We start from the raw sequence: 19,461 nt of genomic DNA on the forward strand, positions 1-19,461 counted from the left end.
AACCTGGTTGCGCTGGGTGCGGCCACCGACCGACCACGCCCTATTCACACCTGAATCCGTCGGAAGCACCACCGGAAGTCTCACCGGACTGAGCGTTTTCGTGGGTACACTCACTGGGGCGATCCGCGGCGAACCCTGAGACTGTGGCGTTGGCAACGGGAGCGCCGGGCAAGGACCCCGGATAAATGCTAAACCCAAGCTCAGACGCACAAAACTGGAGAGCAGTTGGAGGGAATGAGGTCAGACCCTAGAGCTCCGTCCTCGTGGCGTTCGCTGGTTCTTCAAAACCTCCGAGCAGAAAAGGGAGCCAGCATTTAAGCAGAAGGTCTTGAGATTCCGAGTCCCTACTTCTCCACGTCCTGTGAAGGTGTGACTCAGTTCACCTATCTGTAAAGTCGACGATTAATTCCCGCCTCGTGGATGCAGAAACTCTGAAGCGGAACGAGAAGGTCGCGTGCTCCCAGCGGAGGCTGCCAGCCCCAACCCGGCCGGGAGCATCTTCCAGCACCGCAGGCCGTTTTCTGGGGCGGAGTCTTCGTTCTTTTCCGCACTTGGGAATTTAGAACGGACCCTTGGCCCCTGGTTCCAGACTGCCTCGGCTGGGGGCGTATCCGGAAGTGCCCCAACGGAAGCCGGCGGGTCCGCGCGCGGCACCTCACCATGGGGACCGCGGCGGCTCCGCGGCGCTTCTGCCGCTGCGCCTGCTTCTGCTCCGAGAACTTGTACGTGGCGCGCTACGGCCTGCACGTGCGCTTCCGGAGCGAGCAGCAGCTGCGCCAGGACTACGGCCCCGTGAGTGGCCTCTATTGGCTCTGCGGGGAAATGGGCGGGGAGGGGTGGCGGAAGGGTCGTTTGCTTTGCCTTTAGTGCGCTCAGATCTGACAACAAGAATGACGTAACCTTTAGGTACCTCATTGTTTTCAACCTTAAATGGGGATAGTGGTATCTTTAGTGAGACTGTCGTGAGGAATGAATGAATGAACGTACATGCAAAATGCTCAGGGCAGGGCCTGGCTCAGAGTACTCTGTCCGTGTTATTACCAAGAGCAGCTGGGAACCCTGCTCTGTGCTCAACGTGCTTATCGCATTCCATCCTTACAATGATCCTGTGAGGTCGGATCATCTCCATTTCAAGGAGAAACTGAGGCTCAGAGACGTTTAAGTCACTTAAACGTCCCAAGGTCACACCGTCGCGCTCACTGGCCTTTCTGCTCCCAGATCCTGCGCAGCCGAGGCTGTGTCAGCCCCAAGGACTTCCAACAGCTGTTGGGAGAGGTAACAACTCCCCGCCCGCCCTCGATTGCTCCCTCCGCACCCAGCCTGGCCTTTCCTCTTTAGATGTGCATCAGCAGTTTGAGGAGTCTCCCAGCCTCAGGCCTGCCAGTGTCAGATCCTTAGACCTCCCCTTTCCCCCCTCCTGTCCTCACTCACCACAGCATCTGGGTCCTGGCAGCAGAAAAAGAGAAAGCAGGAGCAACGCCAAGTTGTCTGCCTCCTGCCCTCTTGAGATACTCGGGCTCCGGGGAGGAGTCACTTGCCCAAGGTTTCACAGCAGGTGGAGTGGAGGTCCCGCCCAGGGCCGCCTGGCTCCTGGCTCTTCAACCCTCCCCCACGCCACTTCTGCGGCTGCTGCTTGTCTCCCACCCGGGGGTCAAGTGTTGGGAAGCTTCCCAGGACAGCCCGCTGCAGCCTCTGGAACACAAACTTTGACCGGGACTCTGTTTCCCCTCCTTGAGTGGGCCCAGCTGGTTGAGGAGCAGCGAGGGGTCTCATCCCAGCCAGGCTCAGGCTGGTGCAGCCCTGAGTGGGATGGGCCCCCTTCTGGAAGGATGCCCCTTCAGCTAACAGCTTAGCACCTGCCATTTACCCTGGTAGAGTCAGGAGCACAGGGAGACCTTGCTCCCAGCCCTGGCCATGCCCTGGGCTTCCTGAGCCTCAGTTTCCTCATCTGCACAGTGGCCTCGGGGTGGGGGATGGGAGGCCCCAACCTCATACCCAGGCCCTGTGTAACCCCAGCTTGAGAAGGAGGTGGAGCGGCGGCAGCGGCTGGGGCAGGAGTCGGCCGCCAGGAAAGCCCTCATTGCGAGCTCCTACCACCCAGCACGGCCCGATGTCTACAGCTCACTGCAGGTACCTGGCAGGGGGCAGGTTACTGGAAGGAGGCGGAGGCATCAGGGCCTGAGGGCTGTCTGCCCCACGGCTTGTGTGCTCTGCCCCCAGGATGTGGCTCTGGCCCCCGAGTTTCTGGCCGCAGCTGAGTACAGCACATCGCCAGGTGCAGACCTCCAGGGCCTTCTCCAGCGGCTGGAGACAGTTTCTGGTGAGGTCTTGGCCCATCGCCTTGCAGCACTGGGGGTGGGAGACTGAGGTCCCTCCACCCACCATATCTGCCTCCAAAAATCAAACCAGCAGGACTGAGAAGGGCTGGCGGGACAGACCCATCAGGAACAGGGCATCTGTATCCATTCACTCACTTATCCAACAGTTATTCAGTGCCTTGCATCAGACACGCTCAAATAGGGGTGACTGAAGAGGTTAACAAAGGGACAGTTGAGACAAGTGTGGGCTAAGGAATCAGCAAGGGATGGGGAGGGCCCCGCCCCAGGGCTAGCAACGGGGGTGGGGTTGGGGGTAGGGAGCCGTTCCTATCCCAAGACCTGAAGGAGTGGGCAAGAATGAGGTTTCTTGAACCTGCCAGGACCTGGAACTGTGGGAGAGGGCTCGCCAGATGGGGTGCACATCTGAATTTGGAGGCTAGACCTCAGGGCAGGGTGAGGCTTCAGGGATGAGTGGGGGGCCCAAGAATAGGGCTCCCCTGCTGCACATTATGTCATTTAATCATCACAAGAGCCCTGAGAGGTGAGTACTCACGTCATCCCCATTGTACAGATGAGGAAACTGAGGCTGGGGGAAGTGAAAAGTTTATGGGTAGATTGAAACCCACACCGGAGCTCCCGGCCAACCGACTGTCCCTCCCTCCACAGAGGAGAAGCGTATCTACCGGCTGCCGGTGTTCACAGCGTCGTTCTGCCAGGCCCTGCTGGAGGAGCTGGACCACTTCGAGCAGTCAGACATGCCCAAGGGAAGACCCAACACCATGAACAACTATGGGGTGGGTGAGGCTCCACCCGATGGGCCCGAGGAGGTGGGGACATTGTCTGGTGAGATGTATCCCCAGCGCTGCAGACATTCTCCAAGCCTCGGTTTCCCCATCTGTAAAATGAGATCACAGCAGGATTATTATGAAGTTAAGCACGTTGATGTCTGCAAAGCACTTAACAGTGTCCTTAGTAAGGGACTCCCCCAGGGACGCAGGGTGAGGCCCTACCAGTTTCCCCGCTGACCCTGGGATCCCCCTCCCAGGTGCTGCTACACGAGCTGGGCCTGGATGAGCCACTGGTGACGCCACTGAGGGAGCGCTTCCTGCAGCCGCTGATGGCCCTGCTGTACCCAGAGTACAGGGGCTGGCTGGACAGCCACCGCGCCTTTGTGGTCAAATACGCGCCAGGCCAGGATCGCGAGCTGGGCTGCCACTACGATAACGCCGAGCTCACCCTCAACGTGGCCCTGGGCAAGGCCTTCACGGGGGGTGCTCTCTACTTTGGGGACCTCTTCCAGGTTAGTGTGTGTGACCCGTGGGGCAGGGCTGGGGCCACTGAGAGTGCCCAGGCCTAAGCCCCGCTGTCCACAGGCGCCTTCGGCCCTGGCCAACCCCCTGGAGGTAGAGCACGTGGTGGGCCAGGGCATCCTGCACCGTGGGGGCCAGCTGCACGGGGCCCGCCCCCTGGGCACTGGTGAGCGTTGGAACCTGGTCGTCTGGCTCCGCGCCTCTGCTGTGCGCAACCGCCTCTGCCCCATGTGCTGCCGCAAGCCCGACCTGGTGGATGATGAGGGCTTCGGCGACGGCTTCACCCGCGAGGAGCCCGCCACGGTGGACGTGTGTGCTCTGACTTGAGCCTGGCTGGGGCCAGTGTGGCGGGGTGAGGGGCAGAAATAAACACCCTGCAGCCCTCAGCACATCTTGGTTCAAAAGGACACACGAGCTTCTGGGTCATTCTTTGAGCAGACACGTTGGCTTAGGCCGGGTTTGTTAGAACCAGAGCCTGAGACAGGGATTCCTGTGCAGGTGGTTTAAGGAGGGGATACTCTTGGGAGAAGAGGGAGCAGGACAGAGCAGGAAGGAACTGGGCCAAGATGGTTTGAAATGGCATCCAGCCTCAGCCCCATCCCACGGGGCTCTCTCTGGAGCATAAATCATACCACAGTTTGCCTTCCACATCAGATATCAGCTATAGGGTGTTTTGGGGTAGGGAGGGGGTGAGTAACTTCCCAGACATCCATCTATCTCCAGGGCAAGGTGATTCCCAGCGGCCCAGGGAATCTTCAGGAGAAGAGTACAGGTGTGAGGGACTTCCCTGGTGGTCCAGTGGTTAAGAATCTGCCTTCCAATGCAGGGGACGTGGGTTCAATCCCTGGTCAGGGAACTAAGATCCCACATGCCGCGGGGCAACTAAGCCCGTGCACAGCAACTACTGAGCCCGCGCACCTCAACTAGAGAGTCCGTGCGCCACAGCAAAGGGCCCACGTGCCGCAACTAAGACCCGATGCAGCCAAAAATAAACACATAAAAAATAAATAAATGTTAAAAAAAGAGTACAGGGCTTCCCTGGTGGCGCAGTGGTTGGGAGTCCGCCTGCCGATGCAGGGGACATGGGTTCGTGCCCCGGTCTGGGAAGATCCCACATGCCGCGGAGCGGCTGGGCCTGTGAGCCATGGCTGCGGAGCCTGTGCGTCCGGAGCCTGTGCTCCGCCAACGGGAGAGGCCACAACAGTGAGAGGCCCACCGCAAAAAAAAAAAAAAAAAAAAAGAGTACAGGTGTGAGGTGTCAGCAGCAGACACCACCCTGGGAGTGAGCGCCCCGTCACTAAGGGGGATTTAGATGGGCTGCCAACAGCATCTTCTGGACCGTGTGGAGGGGTTACTGCAGAGGGATTAAAAGCAAGGACTTGGAGCCAGACCTCTTGGGTTTGAATTCTGATTCGGCCGCTTCCGGCTGTGACTGGGTAAGCCACATGATTCTCCATGCCTTTGTTTCCTCCTCTGGAAAGTACTCGTGTCCTAGAGGTGTTGTGGAGATCAAGTGACTTACGGTTTATACAGTGATTTTGTGCCTTTTTTTTTTTTTGCGGTACACGGGCCTCTCACTGCTGTGGCCTCTCCCGTTGCGGAGCACAGGCTCCGGACGTGCAGGCTCAGCGGGCCCAGCCGCTCCGCGGCATGTGGGATCTTCCCGGACCAGGGCACGAACCCGTGTCCCCTGCATCGTCAGGCGGACTCTCAACCACTGCGCCACCAGGGAAGCCCTGTACAGTGATTTTTAACAGACCTGTGAGTTTGCTGCTGTCGTTACTATTGAAGAGTTTGCAACTTGGCGGCCCCAGGATTGAATGAGGCCTGCAGCTATGCTGTGTTTGGGAGGGTTTTCCATGTTGAAAGCTTGAGTTCTGGCTTCCGTGGGAAGGTGGGAAGATCTGGAAACACCGGGCCCCAATCGACACTGCAGTAATCAGCAGAAGCGGTCTCAGCTGCCCCCAGTCTAGACGGGCCTGCAGTGCACTTTCTCACAGGGGTCTTTCCGTCATTCATTGTCATGCTCTCTCTGGTCCTTATGGACATTTGAGTTTGCGACCTCTGTATTACTGGGTGGAGACGGTGTAAAGACCAAGGCTCTGGAGCTTACGGCCCGTCGCAGTGGACACGTTCGCAGACAATCCAGAGAGGAAAGCGGCGCGCAGTCGCCTCTTCCCTGGGGCATCACGGAGACTAGGGATGCTGCGGGCGCGGCGAAAGGACAGTGACGGGAGAGGGCATAGCTGCGGCAAAGGACCCGTGGGCTCCGGGACTGGCGCCAGGCTAGAGAGCAGGCCTCTCGTCTGGGAGCTCCGCCTGGAGCCGCAGCTCGCCTCTCCGGGAGGTCAGTGCGTCAGACTCAGTTTCTTGGGCTGTCCCAGAGACGGAACCTGGGGCTTCAGAACTAAAGACAGCAGCGCCTTGCTTCGCGGTCGGACGGCCTTCCAGAGCACCGTCCCGGGCCGGAAGTCGCCCAGCCGCCGCTTCCTCACGCGAAGGCGTGGTGCGGGGTTGGCGGTCCGGCCGGATGGGCAGTTGAGGAGGAAGCGGAGCAGCCGCGGGGACTTTCTTTCAGGCGGCGAGGCCGCGGAGGGCGCGGGGTGGAGGGTACGAGCGCGCGGAAAGGAATGAAGAACGCACCTGGCAGCTGAGGATCGTGGCCGTTTCTAGAGGCGCCTGAGCCGCGTGCGCAGGCGTGGAGCGTCCGGGCGGGGGCGGGCCCTTAAAGGGGCCGCAGCGGAGGATCCGGGAGTCCGCGGAGAACCCGGGGTACCCAGGGGTGGGGGTGGCCGAGGATCGTGCGGTTGCACGGATCCCCTCAATATCCCTGCCCCGGGTGGTGACCAGGCCCCGAGTAGAGCCGCCCTCGGAACCCAGTCTGTGGGCCGGCCCTGTGATCAATCCCCAGTTTAAGCGCGTCTCCCCGTCTCCAGCCCGCGGCGCTATGGCTCACGTCGGCTCTCGCAAGCGCTCGAGGAGTCGCAGCCGGTCCCGGGGGCGAGGGTCGGAAAAGAAAAGGAAGAAGAGCAGTAAGGACGCCCCGAGAAGCTGCTCGGCTTCTAGATCCCGAAGCCGCAAGGCCAGCACCACCTCCTCTGGGGCGGAGGGTGAGAACCAGAGGGAATGGGAAAGGGGTGAGGGAACTTCATGGAGGAAGTTGCAGGCAGCTGGGCGGGCTTCTCCGGACTGGCTGTGGGGAAATCGCGGTGAGCGCTATTCAGAGGCACACGAGTGTAGATCCTGGATATCTGGATTGAAAGACGCTCAGAATCCAGGGGCTGGGCCAGCCCATTGAGTACGGAGTGAAGGGAGCACTTAATCATATTTTTGGTGCAGCTGGGTTTGAGATACGGAGGCTGGCCGCCCTGCTCCTAGGCAGTGACTGCGCAGCCCAGAAAGTGCCTCTCCACAGGGTGCAGAGCCCTCCTCTAGAAAGCCCTGCCAGGAGGGTCTCACCCCTCTGTAGTCAGCCTAAGCCTGCTACAGGCCAGAGCAAGGGGACGAAGGTTTACTTCTTCGCCTCCTGGCCTTCCAGCCTCACCTTCTCCCTGCGTCACAGAGAGAAGCAAACACAAGGCCCGGAGGAGACCACGATCCAGCCCCTCCTCCTCTCCTTCCAGTTCTTCCAGCTGCTCTTCCTCCAGCGATGGCCGGAAGAAGCGGGGGAAGCACAAGGACAAGAAGAGGAAGAAAAAGAAGAAAAGGAAAAAGAAGCTGAAGAAGAGGGACAAGGATAAGGCCAAGGTGCAGCAGACCGAGGCTCTGCCCGGACCCTCGCTGGACCAGTGGCACAGAGCAGCCGAGGAGGACGAGGACGGCCCAGGTACAGTGCTGCCTGGTGTGCAAGGCAGGGAGGGTCCCCTCCCTGAGGCCCCCATTCCTGAGCCCCGCCCCCTGCCACCTCCCTGCCATCTTACCTTCCAGTCCTGACGGACGAGCAGAAGTCCCGCATCCAGGCCATGAAGCCCATGACCAAGGAGGAGTGGGATGCCCGGCAGAGCGTCATCCGCAAGGTGGTGGACCCGGAGACAGGACGCACCAGGTGGGAAGCCGGGCCCCACGGCGGCACCTGGGCGCCCTGGTCCCAGACCGGCACTCAGGAGGAGAGGTGGTGGCAGCTTCTGCTGCTCTAAAAGGACCGAGGATGAGGGAGAAAAAGGAGTCACTCGTTGATGGGACTTCTCAGGCCATTGCTGCCCATTCCTCAGAGCAGGCGACTGCAGGGGCTGGAAGGGCCTTGGGTGGGGGTCTTCAAAGAGCCGCTGTTGGCTGGTCCGATGGCAGAGCCCACCGGGCCGCCCTCATCCTTGTCCCAAGGGTGGGAGGGAGGGGTGGGAGCGGCCAGGCTCCGCCTACTCGAGATGGTGGGGGCCTGAGGCCTGGCACCCCTCTGCTGGATGCTTCTGGTTCTGTTGCTCTGGCCTCTAAGTTAGAGGCTCAGCCTCCCTCCCCTCCTCTAGGCTCATTAAGGGAGACGGTGAGGTCTTAGAGGAAATCGTAACCAAGGAACGACACAGAGAGATCAACAAGGTGGGTGTCGCCCCCTTGCCCAGGCCCACCCCCAGCTCTGCTTCTGATGTGTCCCCTCCTGTGTGCTTTCTTCCCCAGCAAGCCACCCGAGGGGATGGTCTGGCCTTCCAGATGCGAGCAGGGCTGCTGCCCTGAGGGCCCCACTGGCCAAGGCCTGCACACAGTGTTGGTGGCACAGCCTGAAGGCTGGCCTCAGGGTGGGGAGCAGGGAGCCCGATGGACGCTGCTTGTCTCTCTCCTGCAGACCGGCCTCTGGCCCAGCCTCCTGTCACATGCAGGGGGTGGAGGGCAGGGTCACTGGCCTAACTGGCTCCCCTAACTCCTGAAAGAGTGCAGCTTCCCAGATATTAAACGTACCCTGGTTGGAGACTTCTGTGCTGTTGCTTTTTGTGCTGAGGAGGGGAGGGGAGAAGAGTGCAGCCCTACTTCCAGGGCAAAAATAAGGACTCCAGGAGCTTTTGGGGAAAGGACAGGCCACGTCAGCCACCTTTGCCCTCCTCACCCTCAGATGAGGTCCTGTCTGGACCAGACCCAGGGCTCCACCTCCAGCTGCATCCCAGACCCTTGGCTCTTACACTGGATTTCCTCAGGCTTGGAGGGAGGCTGCTGCCCTCGCTGCTTGTGCCACAGACGATGCAGTTGAGAATTCTGGTGGCCCTGGAGGAATCCTGGCCCAGCTTACTGGCTGTGTCCTCTGTGAAGCAGAGGCTGACAGGCTCCCTGGCTGGGTTGCTATGAGGACCAACTGAGTTCATGCCTGGGAAAGGGCTGGAAGGGGCTGCAAGGGGGCCCAGCATAGGTAAGACCCACGTGAGTGTACTGGTATTACTGTGAGCGTAGCTGACACTGTGTACTGGGAAGGACAGCCTCTCCCCTCACAGGACAGGCTGGGCCCCCATCCCGGCCCCCGCACCCCACCCCCCACCCCGGGGCTCTGGTTGCCGGCGCAGTACTGAGACCCAGAAGGAAGCCTTCCTGCTTCTTTAATTGGTGTAACAGACGACGACACAGTACACAGAGCACACTCAGGCCTGATGGAGCAGGGACAGCAAGGGCGGGCGAGGGCAAGTCAGGACACCACTCACATTCGGTCCAGACAGACAGGGGGCTGAGACGTGAAGACTGCGACGTGGCGGGTGGGCGGGCAGGTAGCTCAGACTGAGCTAGGAAGGGGGCGTGGGGTCTCTGCTGAATCCCTCTTTAGAAATCAAAGAGAAGGCAGGTGGGGGGATCTGGGGGGGGGTGCGGGCTGAGGCTCAGTCCTGGGGGCTTGGGGGTGGGAGTGGGACTAAGGCTTCTACTCTAACAGGCCTGGGGTGGGGTGGCAGTCAGCAAGGCCTGCTTCACCCTTTGGTTACGACTGGTCGGGCCTGAGCCCTGCAGCTCAGCACCCAATGCTGTAAACATTTTTGGTATTTTTAAAGGACTCTGTCCTCCCTCTCTTAGTTTCTGAAAAAACTGGTGCTTCCTTAAGAGGATAATGTGCCGAAAGGAATCTTCAGGTAGGCCAGGAAGCAGACCTGGATAGAGAAGACAGACGTCACCAGGGAGGCTGGGCTGCCCACCTCACCATCTATGGCTGAGGGCCGCTGGGAGAGGCCCGGGGACTATTGCTGTTGTCCTTGGCATGGCTGGCGGCTGGGCAGGCAGGCGGGGAGCTCGGAGCCGTGGGGGAGCTGCCCGCTGGGAGAGGCCGAGCCCACTGCCCACCCGGCCTCCTGGGGCCAGGCGGCCTCCCGGCCTTTATTGCAGGCGGGCTGAGACTCTTCCAGGTGCTCCTGTGGATGGCTGCTCACCGGGCGACAGGCGAGATGGGGTGAGGTGGGACTGACAGGAGGCGGCACTGGCCACGGGGGGCCCTCGTCAGGGCTGTGATTGTCGGGCCAAGCGATTCCCGCTGGGAGCAAGGGGTTAGATATTGCACTTTCACTGCAACAGTTACATTAAAACTTGGTCCATAAAATAATCGTCGCTTTATACATAATGCCTGAAACAACAACAAAAAAGCTACATCTTAAATATGAATAAACCCTGAAGGTCCCATCCCTCCAGACATTTTTCGCTGCACAAAATAAATAGCTTTCACTCTGTACAGACCCACTTTTGCAGAACATTTACACGACCCTTTGGCTGTACATATCTACACACGGGAAAATGTTAACATCCATCTGCGCGCCTCCCCGTCCCAGCCCACGAGGCCCTGAGGCCGTATCCAGGTTGGCAGCAGCTTCGCATAGAAGGAGCCTGGTCGCTGGACGGCTGGCTGAGGCCTGGCAGGCTCCCCCGTCTCAGAGCAGGTAGAGCAGCAGCGGAGGGGCTGCCGGGGCTGAGGCCACGGCTGAGATTGCCGTCGGTTCCGGGGAGGGAGGGCTGACGCTCAGCCCCAGCGTGCAGGACAGCGCGGTCCTTACCAGGTGGGAAGTGAAGCCCTGGCTGCCTGCCCTGAAGCTAACTAAGCGAGCTGTGGCTTCTTGGATTCGGCATCGAAACGGAATTGGCGTTAAAAAAACCTACGTGTGTGCCCCACTCACCCCAGAGTAGAAATTCAGTGGAATTAACGGGGGTCAAGCGAGGCAGGGAGCCCACGCCCCGCTGCCTGGGCAGGGGACAGGGCCCTGGGACCCAGAACCAGGCTGGACTCCGTCACAGTGCTGGGCGTTTTCATGTGGAGGGGCTGCGTTTGGTACTGAAAGAGTTAAGAAAAGGAAGCAGCCAAGGATTGCTCATTTAAAAAAACCTCATAGAAATCAGATTGGAGAAGTAGAAAGGTGTAGAAACGTGGAAGGGGGCGCCGAGGCGCGGGGCCTTGGCTGACGGCTGGCGAGGAGCGGAAGAAGTAAGCCCGGCTGGTCCCGGCCCCACGGCCCGAGGCGAGGCTTCTCAGGAGCCACCGGCCTGGCGGCCTGGGCTGTGCCTGAGGCTGAGATGACGCCAGGCCCTTGGCTGGACGGGGCTCCCGGTGGGGCAGCTGGAAGGGGTTGGGAGTCCGGGGCTGCCATGGGCCAGGCGGAGCTGCAGAAAATACCATATGGCCTTTCTCTCCTACTTGTACAAGGATTCTCTGCCCTGGAGCCTTCTGTGTGGCGACGGGTCCTGGATCAGCAAACGCTGAATTTTCACGCACATCAACGGATCTGTAGCCATAGGAGATGGTGATGGGTCTCCACCCTCGAACTTCAGTGCAAAACCAGTGAGGTCGAGCAGTTGAGTAACTCGAGTTAACAAGAAGCAGGCTGTCCCCCGTTGGAGCTGCTACCAAGTGGGAGGGGACTTGGGGGTCGGGGCGAGCTAGTGGACGGGAGGTGCCCAGACCTGGCATCAGGATGCTAGGCGGTCAACGCAGGGCAAGCGTCCGGGAGTGCCTTCCCGGCCAGTCCACGCTGGGGGGGGTCCTGGTCCCTCCGTCATCCTCGGGCTGGTCGTCCTGCCAGCTTCCACGATACGCTGCAACCCCGCAGACCCTAACACGTGAGGCAGGGCTGGAAGGGCTGTGTGTGGCACGGCCCCGTGTCCTCCGCCGGGCCCTGGGACAAGCTGGGCCCCAGCCGACTGTCCGTGCCCAGGCCAGGCCTCCTGGCAGGGCGGGCCGCCCCGGCCTAGCACCATGGAGACCACAGCGCCTTGCTCCCGGAGCCCTACTTGGGGCCCGCAGCTGTCCCCGGCTCAGGCCGGCCCGCCATGGCGCGGCCCCAGCAGCCGGCCGCCATGCTCATGCTACGTTGTCCCCGCTGCTCGCTGTCCGCTTGGCTCTGCGTCCGCTCGTGCCGGTGGCCGGGCCCGCTGGGCTGGGCCGAGATGGTGCGGAGCAGGTGGTTCCGGGAGCGCAGGAAGTCGCCCTGGCCAGGCAGGCCGAAGCTGCCCTTGCGCAGCGCCATGCGGGTGGCCGCGTTGCGGGCCGGGCGAGCCCGGTGGTTATACTTGAGCTGGGCCAGGTGGGCCGCGTAGCCATCGGTGATGAACTGCGGGGGAGGGAAGGCAACGCGGAGCATGGCTGTCAGGGGGCGGGGCTCCCGGGGCTGCCCGCCCGCCAGCCATGACGCGTCTGCTCACCTGGCACTGCTGCTGCAGCTTCTTGGTGGGCCGGCCCACGATGTAGATCTGCATGGGGGACAGGCTGATGGAGCTGTAGACCGCCACGTCCTTGGTGGAGCCGTAGGCCGCGTGCACGCGCAGGTGCAGCTGTGGGTAAGACGGGCGTGGGCGCGGGCTCGGCCCTTCCGCCCGTCCCCACCCCACTCCCTTCTAGCCGGGACCCACCTCAGAGATGAGCAGCTTCAGGAAGTTGGCCTTGTGCCTCAGCGGGTCGTGCACCAGGCCGTCACAGAAGGACACCACGCCGTGAGGGAAGTTGTGCTGGGCCAGCCATGCCACCACCCGCTGCTTCTGCATGTCAGGCCGGCCCGTCACATAGATGATGAGGTAGCCCAGGTCCTGCCAGTGCCTGGGGGCGAGGGGCAGGCCTGGGTGTCCCACGGATGCACTGTCCTCCCTCCTGGGCCGCCCAGCCAGTCCCCACGGGGGCCACTAAAGAGCGCCTCTCGGGTCAGGGGCCGACAATGGCGGCAGCAGCCGGACTGACAGCAGCGCGGTGCTCGCGGCCCCCACCCCCGCCCCCTGCAGCAGGTGTAACTGGTCTTGTTAGAAGCAGCCCCGCTCCCCAGGTAAGGGAACTGAGGCATCAACAGCAAGAGGTTACAGCTGGGAGGTGTGACCCAGCTGCGGGGTCCCTGCCCCATGTCCCAGCTCTGGCACCCAGGGCCCCCCGCCGCCTGGCCGTGGAGCTGCCTGCCTCCGAGCCCACCCGCTGCTGCTCGGAGCGCTCACCGCACCACGTCCACGGCCCCGGCCCGCACTTTGGGGTCGCTGCCCATGATGGACACGCTGGCGGCGAAGGAGCCGTCGATGCTGAAGACCACGAACTCCGTGCCCTTGGGCAGCACGGTGATGTAGCTGTCGGCAAACGTGTGGTCTCCCCTGGGAGGGGGCAGCTCATCAGAACCCACCAGGGCTCCTTCCTCCCGCCCCCGAACGAGGCTGACCCGGCCTGCTCACTCCTTGGAGCTCATACCTGACCACCATCTTGACGGGGTAGACACCCACGCCCAGGCGGTGGGTCTCGGGGATGGTGTAGGAGACGCGCCCGCTGCTGTTGGTCACCAGCGTGTCCAGGTACAGCCACTCACCCGAGGGCGGCTGCATCATGATGTGCACGTCCACCTGGAGCCGGGAGGGCTGGTCGTGGCTGGGCCGCGCCCTTGGCCTCCCCACCCCCACTTCCCACCCCCCAGCCAGAGGGAGGCGAGGTGGGGGGCTCCCGCGGGCTCCCTGTGTCTTTACCTTCTCCCCGGTCAGGGTGACCATGTCCAGGGGCCCATACATGAACCGGCCTGTCAGGACCTGAGGGCCATCCTCGTTGGCGACCGCGTCATTGATCCGGTGATTGGCCGTCACGTTCTGGGGGGAGGAGAAGCAAAGCTGGGTCAGGGCTGGGGATGGAGGGGCGGCTGCGGCCTCCTGGGCTCAGCTCAAGCTTCCCACGGGCCTGGGGCGTGAGTACGGGTGCAAAGCCCGATGACCCAGCTCAGCCACTGAGCTACGTGGCCTTGGCGCTGGTCCCCGTCTGTAAATGGGGTAACAGCTCCAACCCCAGACTGTGACGATTAAGTAAGACAGCACACTTCTCTGTGACTCAGTTTCCTCATCTGTAAAATGGGGTCTTCTCGCGCGGATTCACTAGGACGACAGCTGTGGGGCCTGGGCACTCAGAGGACCCCTCACCCGCAGCTTCACATGGGTCCTCTTGCGCTGCCACTTCTCTCTCGGCTTTGACGGGGTGAACACCGAGACCTCCTTGCCGTCCAGTTCCAAGATGCTGGAGTTGTCGTGCCTCATGACCTGGGAGGGGACACAGAGGGAGGCCATGGGGCAGGCTCAAGCCTGGGGCTTCCTGTTCTAGAGGGGAGAGGCCAGCGGCCCTAGGGGCCACACTACCCATGGGAGGGTTTGGCGGGGGGCAGTATTTGACCCCACTGCAGTCTGCTCTCTGGCCTGTTAGGGTGCACATCCATTCACCCCATCTCAACATCCCCACGGCTTCCTCCATCCTGCTGGCTGTGGCATCTGCTGGGGCCAGAAAGTGGGGCTCCCCACCGTCCTCATCTATGAAATGGGGCCACCTCAGCAGCGGTGTCAGTCGGGCCTCCTGAGAGGTGCAGGTGTGCCCGGCAGCGGGACCCTGGGTACCTGTCTCAGCAGGAAGGAGACCACATCCGTGGACTCCCAGTAGCTGGCGTGGAAGAGGTGGGGCAGGGCCACGGTGGGGAAGGCCGTCAGGGCGTCGGGGCAGTACAGGGCGTAGTCGATCCGCTTCTGACCCCACCACTTCGCCGCAACTGCCAAGAGGAGGGGCTGTGACTGGGCTGGGCCCCAGGGGCTCACCTGGCCCCTCAGGCCGGGCGCAGCCCAAAGGCAAGACCCTCCTCTGACCAGAGAGAAGGGCTGCAGCCAAAGCAAGTCTCCTTCTCCCAGGCTCGGCGACGGGAGCAGCAAGCAGCCAGGGCGCCTGAGGAGGGGGAGGTGGGGGACTGCGGCTCAGCCGGGAGGATGTGGAGATACAGGGCGAGGGGACACGCCCAGTCCGGAGGCAGGACGCCCTGGCCCTGGTCCTGTCCACTCCCCGCCTTGGGCCTTATCACTGCCCTCTCCAGGCTTCTCCTGGACCCCCTGTCTGCCCCCGCAGGCCTCAAGGATGTGCGAGGCTTTGCAGAGATGGAGTCACGATTCCTGGGCCCCAAGGCAAGGCCCGCTGTCCTCAGCACCTGGCAGGCAGGGTGTGAAGTGAGGGCCTTCAGTCTACAGAGCCTGCGCGTGAAGCCGGCTCCCCCTCCAGGCTCGGGGACCGCCCAGGTTTGCAAAAGCCTCCTGGGTGACTGCAGGAGGTGCACCTGGTTAGGCTCGGGGTGGCCCTGCTCTCCGCCTGCAGCCTGCCTGACGAGCAACCCCCAGCCCTCACCCGGCCTCCATCCAGCCGCCACCCCCCCACCCCCCGCTGCTCCTGCTTCCTCCCTGGAAGTCTGGGTGCTCCCAGACCAAGCCACCAGCTCCCCGCTAGGCCTCAGCGGGGCCCGGGGGTGAGGCGTGCCTGGAAACGGAGCGTGACCCCAGTTAGAGAAGGCGACGTGTGTGCATGGAGGGCTGTGAAGCCTGGGACCTTCTCTGATGTCCAAGTTGGGGAGGCGGGGGCCCTCCCCAGGCTGGGGCTCGCCTGCTGGCCCAGGGCGGTGGGCGGTAGTGGGGGAGGGCAAGCAGGGACGGGCACCTGACGCTGGGGCTGTGGCTAAGCGGTGCACAGGCTCAGCCCTGCTGGGGCCGCCACTGCCCCCGCGGGCCAGGAGGACACCCACGCCGGCCTTAGCCCCGGAGCCCTGCTCTGACAGGCAGCCTGGGAGCCAGTCACATGGCAGGGGGCCGCTGGCCCCGGGGGAGTGTGTGTGTGGGGTGACCCGGACTCCGCTTCCAGCTGCTGAGAAGCTTCTGAGATGGGCAGGAGCGAAGGAGGCTGTGGGTGACTCTGCCCCCTGGGGCAGCAGGAGGGGCTGGCCCAGGAGACCTCGCCTCCCTGGCTCCCCTCGGCCACCGCTGCAGCTTCTCCAGAAATGGGCCCCCCAGCTTTCTCCTTCAAGGAGCACCTGCCCCCCTGGGGCTAGGACCCCTCCTCCCAGACCCACCCACCCCCAGCTGAGACAGCACCACCCATCTCCCACCACCTGCACCTGCCCCCCCCACCATGCCCTGCCCCAGGGCCACCCCTTTCAACGTTCCTTCCTTGCAGAGTCCTCTATGGACACGGGGGCTGGATCACTCTTCGCCGCGGGGCCGTCCTGGGCACCGTACAGTGTTGAGCAGCATACCTGGTCTCCACCCACCAGATGCCAGTGGCGCCCACCCCAGTTGCCTCCAGACGCTGCAAACTGTCCTCTGGGGGACGGGCACAGTGGCCGCCATTGAGACTGGCTGCGACAGGGCACAGCCCCCTTGCTGTGGCGGGGAGGGCAGGCCCGGCACTGCTGCACTCACTCTGGGCAATGCTGGACGCCGTGTAGCTCTCAGCCATGCCCGACACCTGGCTGGCGATGCTGATCTCGCTGGCCCGGCGGAAACCTCGGGCAGTGGGGGCTGTGCCGGGCGAGGAGGGGGCCGCGTGCTCTTGGAAGACCGCGTTGTGGGCCTGGAGTGCATCTGCTGCAGGTGGACAGGGACCAGAGACCGCAGGTAAGGAGGCCTCGCCCAGCCCGGCCCTCCAGCCCCCGAGCACTGGGAGGGGGCGTCCAGCATGTGCCGGGGCTGGGGCAGCCGGAGTGGCCGCCGTGCCAGACAAGACCGACACGTCCAGCTGCAGAGGAGCAGGGGTGTCTGAGCACAGCTGGCAGAGAGGATGGGCCCGAGCATGCCAGGGCCAGCCTGCTCAGGGCCCAGAGCTGAGGCAGAGAGAAGGGAGCGCTGGGGCAGGGGTGGGCAGACGGACCAATACAGACACAGTGGGCAGGGAGGCAAGGCGGCCGGGCTCATGCCCCACACTGGCCACGGCCACCCTTCCAGTCCAGCCATCTTGGCCTCTGGGGCTCGGCCTGGCCTGGCCTGACCCACAGCCCGCGGCAGCTGGCTTTGGGGGCGCTAACAACAGGGGCCTGGGGCAGCTTCCCAGGGATGCCCAGCGCTGAGGACTGAGAATGAGGCAACACCCCCTGCACGTGCCTCACACACGGGTCACATCGAGCCAGCCCTGAATGGGCATCTGGGGACAAAGGCAGGGGCTGAGGGCTCGAGCCAGGCTCACCTGGGTCCAGCCTGAGAACGGGGCTCGGTTACAGGACCCACATCTAGACGGGGTGCAGGAGATGCCTGGACCTCCTCAGGAAGAGGGAGTGGGGCCTTGAGAATCCAAGCCCTCGCCAGGACCGAAGTCTTCTCCTGGGGGTCAGGTGGGTCCCAGCGGGCTCGAGGCCTCACCCCAACTCCTGCTGCTAGCCTCACAAACAGGGGAGAGAACCCTCGGACTGACACCTGTGCTGGGTGACCCTGAGGCAGCTGCTCCCCTCTCTGGGCTCATGCACCTCCTCTGCTTTGGGTCCCCTCCCTGCTCTGCCTAGTGTCCAGAGAGGGGGCACCAAGCCTGCTCCCAGGGCCTGTCCTGCCTGGTCTCTGCTTCTCGCCACCACAGTTCCACAAATTCCGGGTAGTCAAGGAGGGCACGGGGGTCCCTGAGGACCAGCGGTCAGCCGGTGAAGCAGACGCCACCACGAGCAGGGGGGTTACACACACTCAGCAGAGCTCGGGCTGGGGTGGGGCCCGTCTCGCCAGGTGACTGTGAGAACGGGGTACTGGTCTCCAGGAAGCCATCCCTGTGAGGGAGGGGGACCAGGGGGCCGCCCTCCAGGAACAGCTGGGGGCTTCTCTGCACGGTCTGGACTGGAGGCATATGGGGAGAGAAGAGGGGACACAAGAATAGACATTTGTGTGCACGTGACACAGACACGTGCCGCTCCTCAAGAGCCAGGACGTGACAGGACTAGGACACGGGGGCAGGTGGGACGGGCCGTTCCCGGGGGGCGAGAGTGGGTCACGGGCAACTCCCTCTCGTGCTCCTGCACCCCAGCTTCAGGCTAGGTGACCTGGAGGCTCCGGAGCTGTCTGCCACGGGGTCAGGGCAGGACAATGCCCGGGACTCAGCCAGGGGCCCTCAGGTCCTCAGGTCTGCCTTGGCAGGGTGGTGGGGCGGGGAGCAAGGTCCCTAGCTCTGTGTGTGTGTGTGTGTGTGTGTGTGTGTGTGTGTGTGTGTGTGTGTGTGTGTGTGTGTGTGTGTGTGTGTGTGTGTGTGTGTGTGTGTGTGTGTGTGTGTGTGTGTCGGGGGGGGGAGTGAGTGGGGGGAGGCCCTGGCCTGTGAGGCTGTCTACCTCCCTGGGGTGGGTGGGGCTAATGCACCCGCACCTATACCAGGTGACCCGCTTCCAAGGTGTTCAGTGCTGGACGCCCCTCCCCGCACGGCAGGGCCAGCCCCGGTCTGGGGCACCCAAGGAGAGGGGACACGTCCCACCCTCCCCGAAGGCCGGGGGCCCATGGGGCTCTCACCCAGCAGCGTCGAGCAGCCGTCCCCCAGCGGGTAGCGCTGGTAGCGGGGGATGCTGAGAGGCGGCAGGGCGTGGAATCGCCGCTCCAGCAGCGGCTCCAGGCGCGAGGCCGACGGGTCGGCGGGGTGGAAGAGGTTGTAGACTTGCTGGCAGGCAGGCCGCAGCTGGAAAACTGGGGGGCGGAGTCGCAGAGCCTGGAGCTAGCTCCGCCCTCAGGAGGCGGGGCCTAGAGCAGGCTGGGATTGGGTGCAGTGCAACGGGACGGGGTTGGGGATACAGAGAAACCCGAAAGTGTCTCTATCAAATTTGGGATTCTGTTTGGGCCACTGTCCCTTTGTTAACCAAATTTGTTTTAATTGAAAAAGTTATAATGACGGTGGTTAAAAAAATTTCTTTTTAAGCACAGAAATATATATGATAAAGACGTATAACGGAGGGTCTCCTTTCTCCCCAGAGCCCCGGGGCTGGCGCCCCACCTGCAACTTTTGGGAGGCTCACGCGCATGCGCGGCCTGAGCCGGGTAGAGCTATCCTCCGCTATTAGAAATGTCTCTAGGCTGTGTGATGGGGCTGGGCTTTCGAACATCTCATAGTTGATGGGAAGATCACGTGAATGTCATTATAAGCTATCAGTAACATATATCTCACTTTAAAAAATATATACAAATAGGAACATAATCTATGCTTTTTGAACATCATCTATGCTTTTTTTCATTTAACACAATAAATGGGAGTCTTTCATATCAGCACTCTAGTTCCGCCCCATTCTTTTTAACTGCGGCGGGGTATTCCATTGTATGGCTGTGCCGCGATTGATTTAACCGGCTCGCATCCCATTTAGGTTGGTTCTGGTTTTTCACCCTTACAGGTGACGTTGCCCTAACATCAGTGTCTCTGAGCTGTGCGCTCATACCGAAGCCACTGTTTACTTGCTCTTGGGCAAGTGTCTACGCCTGCCTCTCTGAGCCTGTTTCCCGCTGGGGCCCCTGCACAGCTCCTGTAGGATGGCAGTTCTCCCTGGACCACACTCGTTGATCCCAGGGGCACTGGGCAGGGACTGCTGCTCTGACGGCTGCTTAGCCCACAGGTTCTGTCTCCCTGTGTGTGTAGCCATGAGGAGGAACCTGGAGCAGCGTGGCTGTGGTCCCTCTGGGGCTGGGAGGACACCCGATCG

The 19,461-nt window shown here is 62.3% G+C and overlaps 4 protein-coding genes and 2 long non-coding RNA genes across 25 annotated transcripts in view; 3 read left to right on the forward strand and 3 right to left on the reverse strand.

The window, feature by feature from the left end:
* The window catches only part of ABCB9 (ATP binding cassette subfamily B member 9), a 35,810-nt gene extending 34,535 nt beyond the window's left edge, over positions 1 to 1,275 (reverse strand). For all 4 annotated transcript variants that reach the window (XM_060170808.1, XM_060170807.1, XM_060170812.1 and 1 more), the window contains exon 1: positions 51 to 1,275. The gene's annotated coding sequence lies outside the window, so the exon portion shown is untranslated. The remainder of the gene's footprint in view (positions 1 to 50) is intronic.
* Positions 113 to 4,035, forward strand: OGFOD2 (2-oxoglutarate and iron dependent oxygenase domain containing 2). Its single transcript, XM_060170814.1, has 7 exons — positions 113 to 792; positions 1,219 to 1,275; positions 2,017 to 2,130; positions 2,221 to 2,320; positions 2,985 to 3,112; positions 3,364 to 3,618; positions 3,692 to 4,035. The coding sequence occupies exons 1-7, from the start codon at positions 661 to 663 to the stop codon at positions 3,953 to 3,955; spliced, it is 1,050 nt and encodes a 349-aa protein (XP_060026797.1). The 5' UTR covers positions 113 to 660; the 3' UTR covers positions 3,956 to 4,035.
* Positions 2,905 to 7,488, reverse strand: LOC132532378 (uncharacterized). Its single transcript, XR_009544391.1, has 2 exons — positions 5,388 to 7,488; positions 2,905 to 3,213 (listed from the first exon to the last, which is right to left on the reverse strand). It is a non-coding gene; the product is annotated as an uncharacterized LOC132532378 (long non-coding RNA).
* ARL6IP4 (ADP ribosylation factor like GTPase 6 interacting protein 4) lies at positions 6,079 to 8,530 on the forward strand. 8 transcript variants are annotated; one of them, XM_060170819.1, is made up of 5 exons: positions 6,079 to 6,238; positions 6,565 to 6,738; positions 7,167 to 7,454; positions 7,556 to 7,673; positions 8,240 to 8,530. In XM_060170819.1, exons 2-5 carry the CDS (start codon positions 6,576 to 6,578, stop codon positions 8,478 to 8,480), a joined length of 810 nt encoding a protein of 269 aa, XP_060026802.1. In that variant the 5' UTR covers positions 6,079 to 6,238; positions 6,565 to 6,575; the 3' UTR covers positions 8,481 to 8,530. The 8 variants fall into 8 exon arrangements, with proteins under 8 accessions (XP_060026802.1, XP_060026801.1, XP_060026800.1 ...); XM_060170818.1 differs by having other exon boundaries at positions 6,096 to 6,316; XM_060170817.1 differs by having other exon boundaries at positions 6,097 to 6,400.
* Positions 8,531 to 9,128: 598 nt separating this feature from the next.
* The window catches only part of PITPNM2 (phosphatidylinositol transfer protein membrane associated 2), a 144,967-nt gene continuing 134,634 nt past the window's right edge, over positions 9,129 to 19,461 (reverse strand). For 6 of the 9 annotated variants that reach the window (XM_060170800.1, XM_060170804.1, XM_060170803.1 and 3 more), the window contains 10 exons: positions 18,290 to 18,460; positions 16,238 to 16,402; positions 14,405 to 14,553; positions 13,940 to 14,056; positions 13,499 to 13,615; positions 13,230 to 13,378; positions 12,986 to 13,135; positions 12,419 to 12,602; positions 12,212 to 12,340; positions 9,129 to 12,120 (listed from right to left, as the gene is read on the reverse strand). In XM_060170800.1, coding sequence (XP_060026783.1) covers positions 11,797 to 12,120; positions 12,212 to 12,340; positions 12,419 to 12,602; positions 12,986 to 13,135; positions 13,230 to 13,378; positions 13,499 to 13,615; positions 13,940 to 14,056; positions 14,405 to 14,553; positions 16,238 to 16,402; positions 18,290 to 18,460 — 1,655 coding nt within the window. In that variant the 3' untranslated portion in view covers positions 9,129 to 11,796. Of the gene's footprint in view, positions 12,121 to 12,211; positions 12,341 to 12,418; positions 12,603 to 12,985; positions 13,136 to 13,180; positions 13,379 to 13,496; positions 13,616 to 13,939; positions 14,057 to 14,404; positions 14,554 to 16,237; positions 16,403 to 18,289; positions 18,461 to 19,461 lie in introns of those variants that run through there. The other 3 variants (XM_060170805.1, XR_009544390.1, XM_060170806.1) reach the window with 3 other exon arrangements.
* On the forward strand, positions 9,339 to 19,018 carry LOC132532379 (uncharacterized). Of its 2 annotated transcripts, none has more exons than XR_009544393.1 (3): positions 9,339 to 15,067; positions 15,993 to 16,432; positions 17,032 to 17,749. It is a non-coding gene; the product is annotated as an uncharacterized LOC132532379 (long non-coding RNA). The 2 variants fall into 2 exon arrangements; XR_009544392.1 differs by lacking the exon at positions 9,339 to 15,067 and adding an exon at positions 18,743 to 19,018 and having other exon boundaries at positions 15,945 to 16,432; positions 17,032 to 17,142.

Source organism: Lagenorhynchus albirostris, chromosome 14 (assembly GCF_949774975.1).
Source record: "Lagenorhynchus albirostris chromosome 14, mLagAlb1.1, whole genome shotgun sequence".
NCBI classification, from domain to species: Eukaryota; Metazoa; Chordata; class Mammalia; order Artiodactyla; family Delphinidae; genus Lagenorhynchus; species Lagenorhynchus albirostris.

Excerpts from the sequence above, each read along its gene's own strand:
- OGFOD2 (XM_060170814.1), top strand. The coding sequence starts at position 661 with ATGGGGACCGCGGCGGCTCCGCGGCGCTTCTGCCGCTGCGCCTGCTTC. Across the intron at positions 793-1,218 it reads TGCGCCAGGACTACGGCCCC|ATCCTGCGCAGCCGAGGCTG; the intron begins GTGAGTGGCCTC and ends TTCTGCTCCCAG. Across the intron at positions 2,131-2,220 it reads ATGTCTACAGCTCACTGCAG|GATGTGGCTCTGGCCCCCGA; the intron begins GTACCTGGCAGG and ends CTCTGCCCCCAG.
- ARL6IP4 (XM_060170819.1), top strand. The coding sequence starts at position 6,576 with ATGGCTCACGTCGGCTCTCGCAAGCGCTCGAGGAGTCGCAGCCGGTCC. Across the intron at positions 6,739-7,166 it reads CACCTCCTCTGGGGCGGAGG|CCTCACCTTCTCCCTGCGTC; the intron begins GTGAGAACCAGA and ends CTGGCCTTCCAG. Across the intron at positions 7,455-7,555 it reads GGAGGACGAGGACGGCCCAG|TCCTGACGGACGAGCAGAAG; the intron begins GTACAGTGCTGC and ends CTTACCTTCCAG.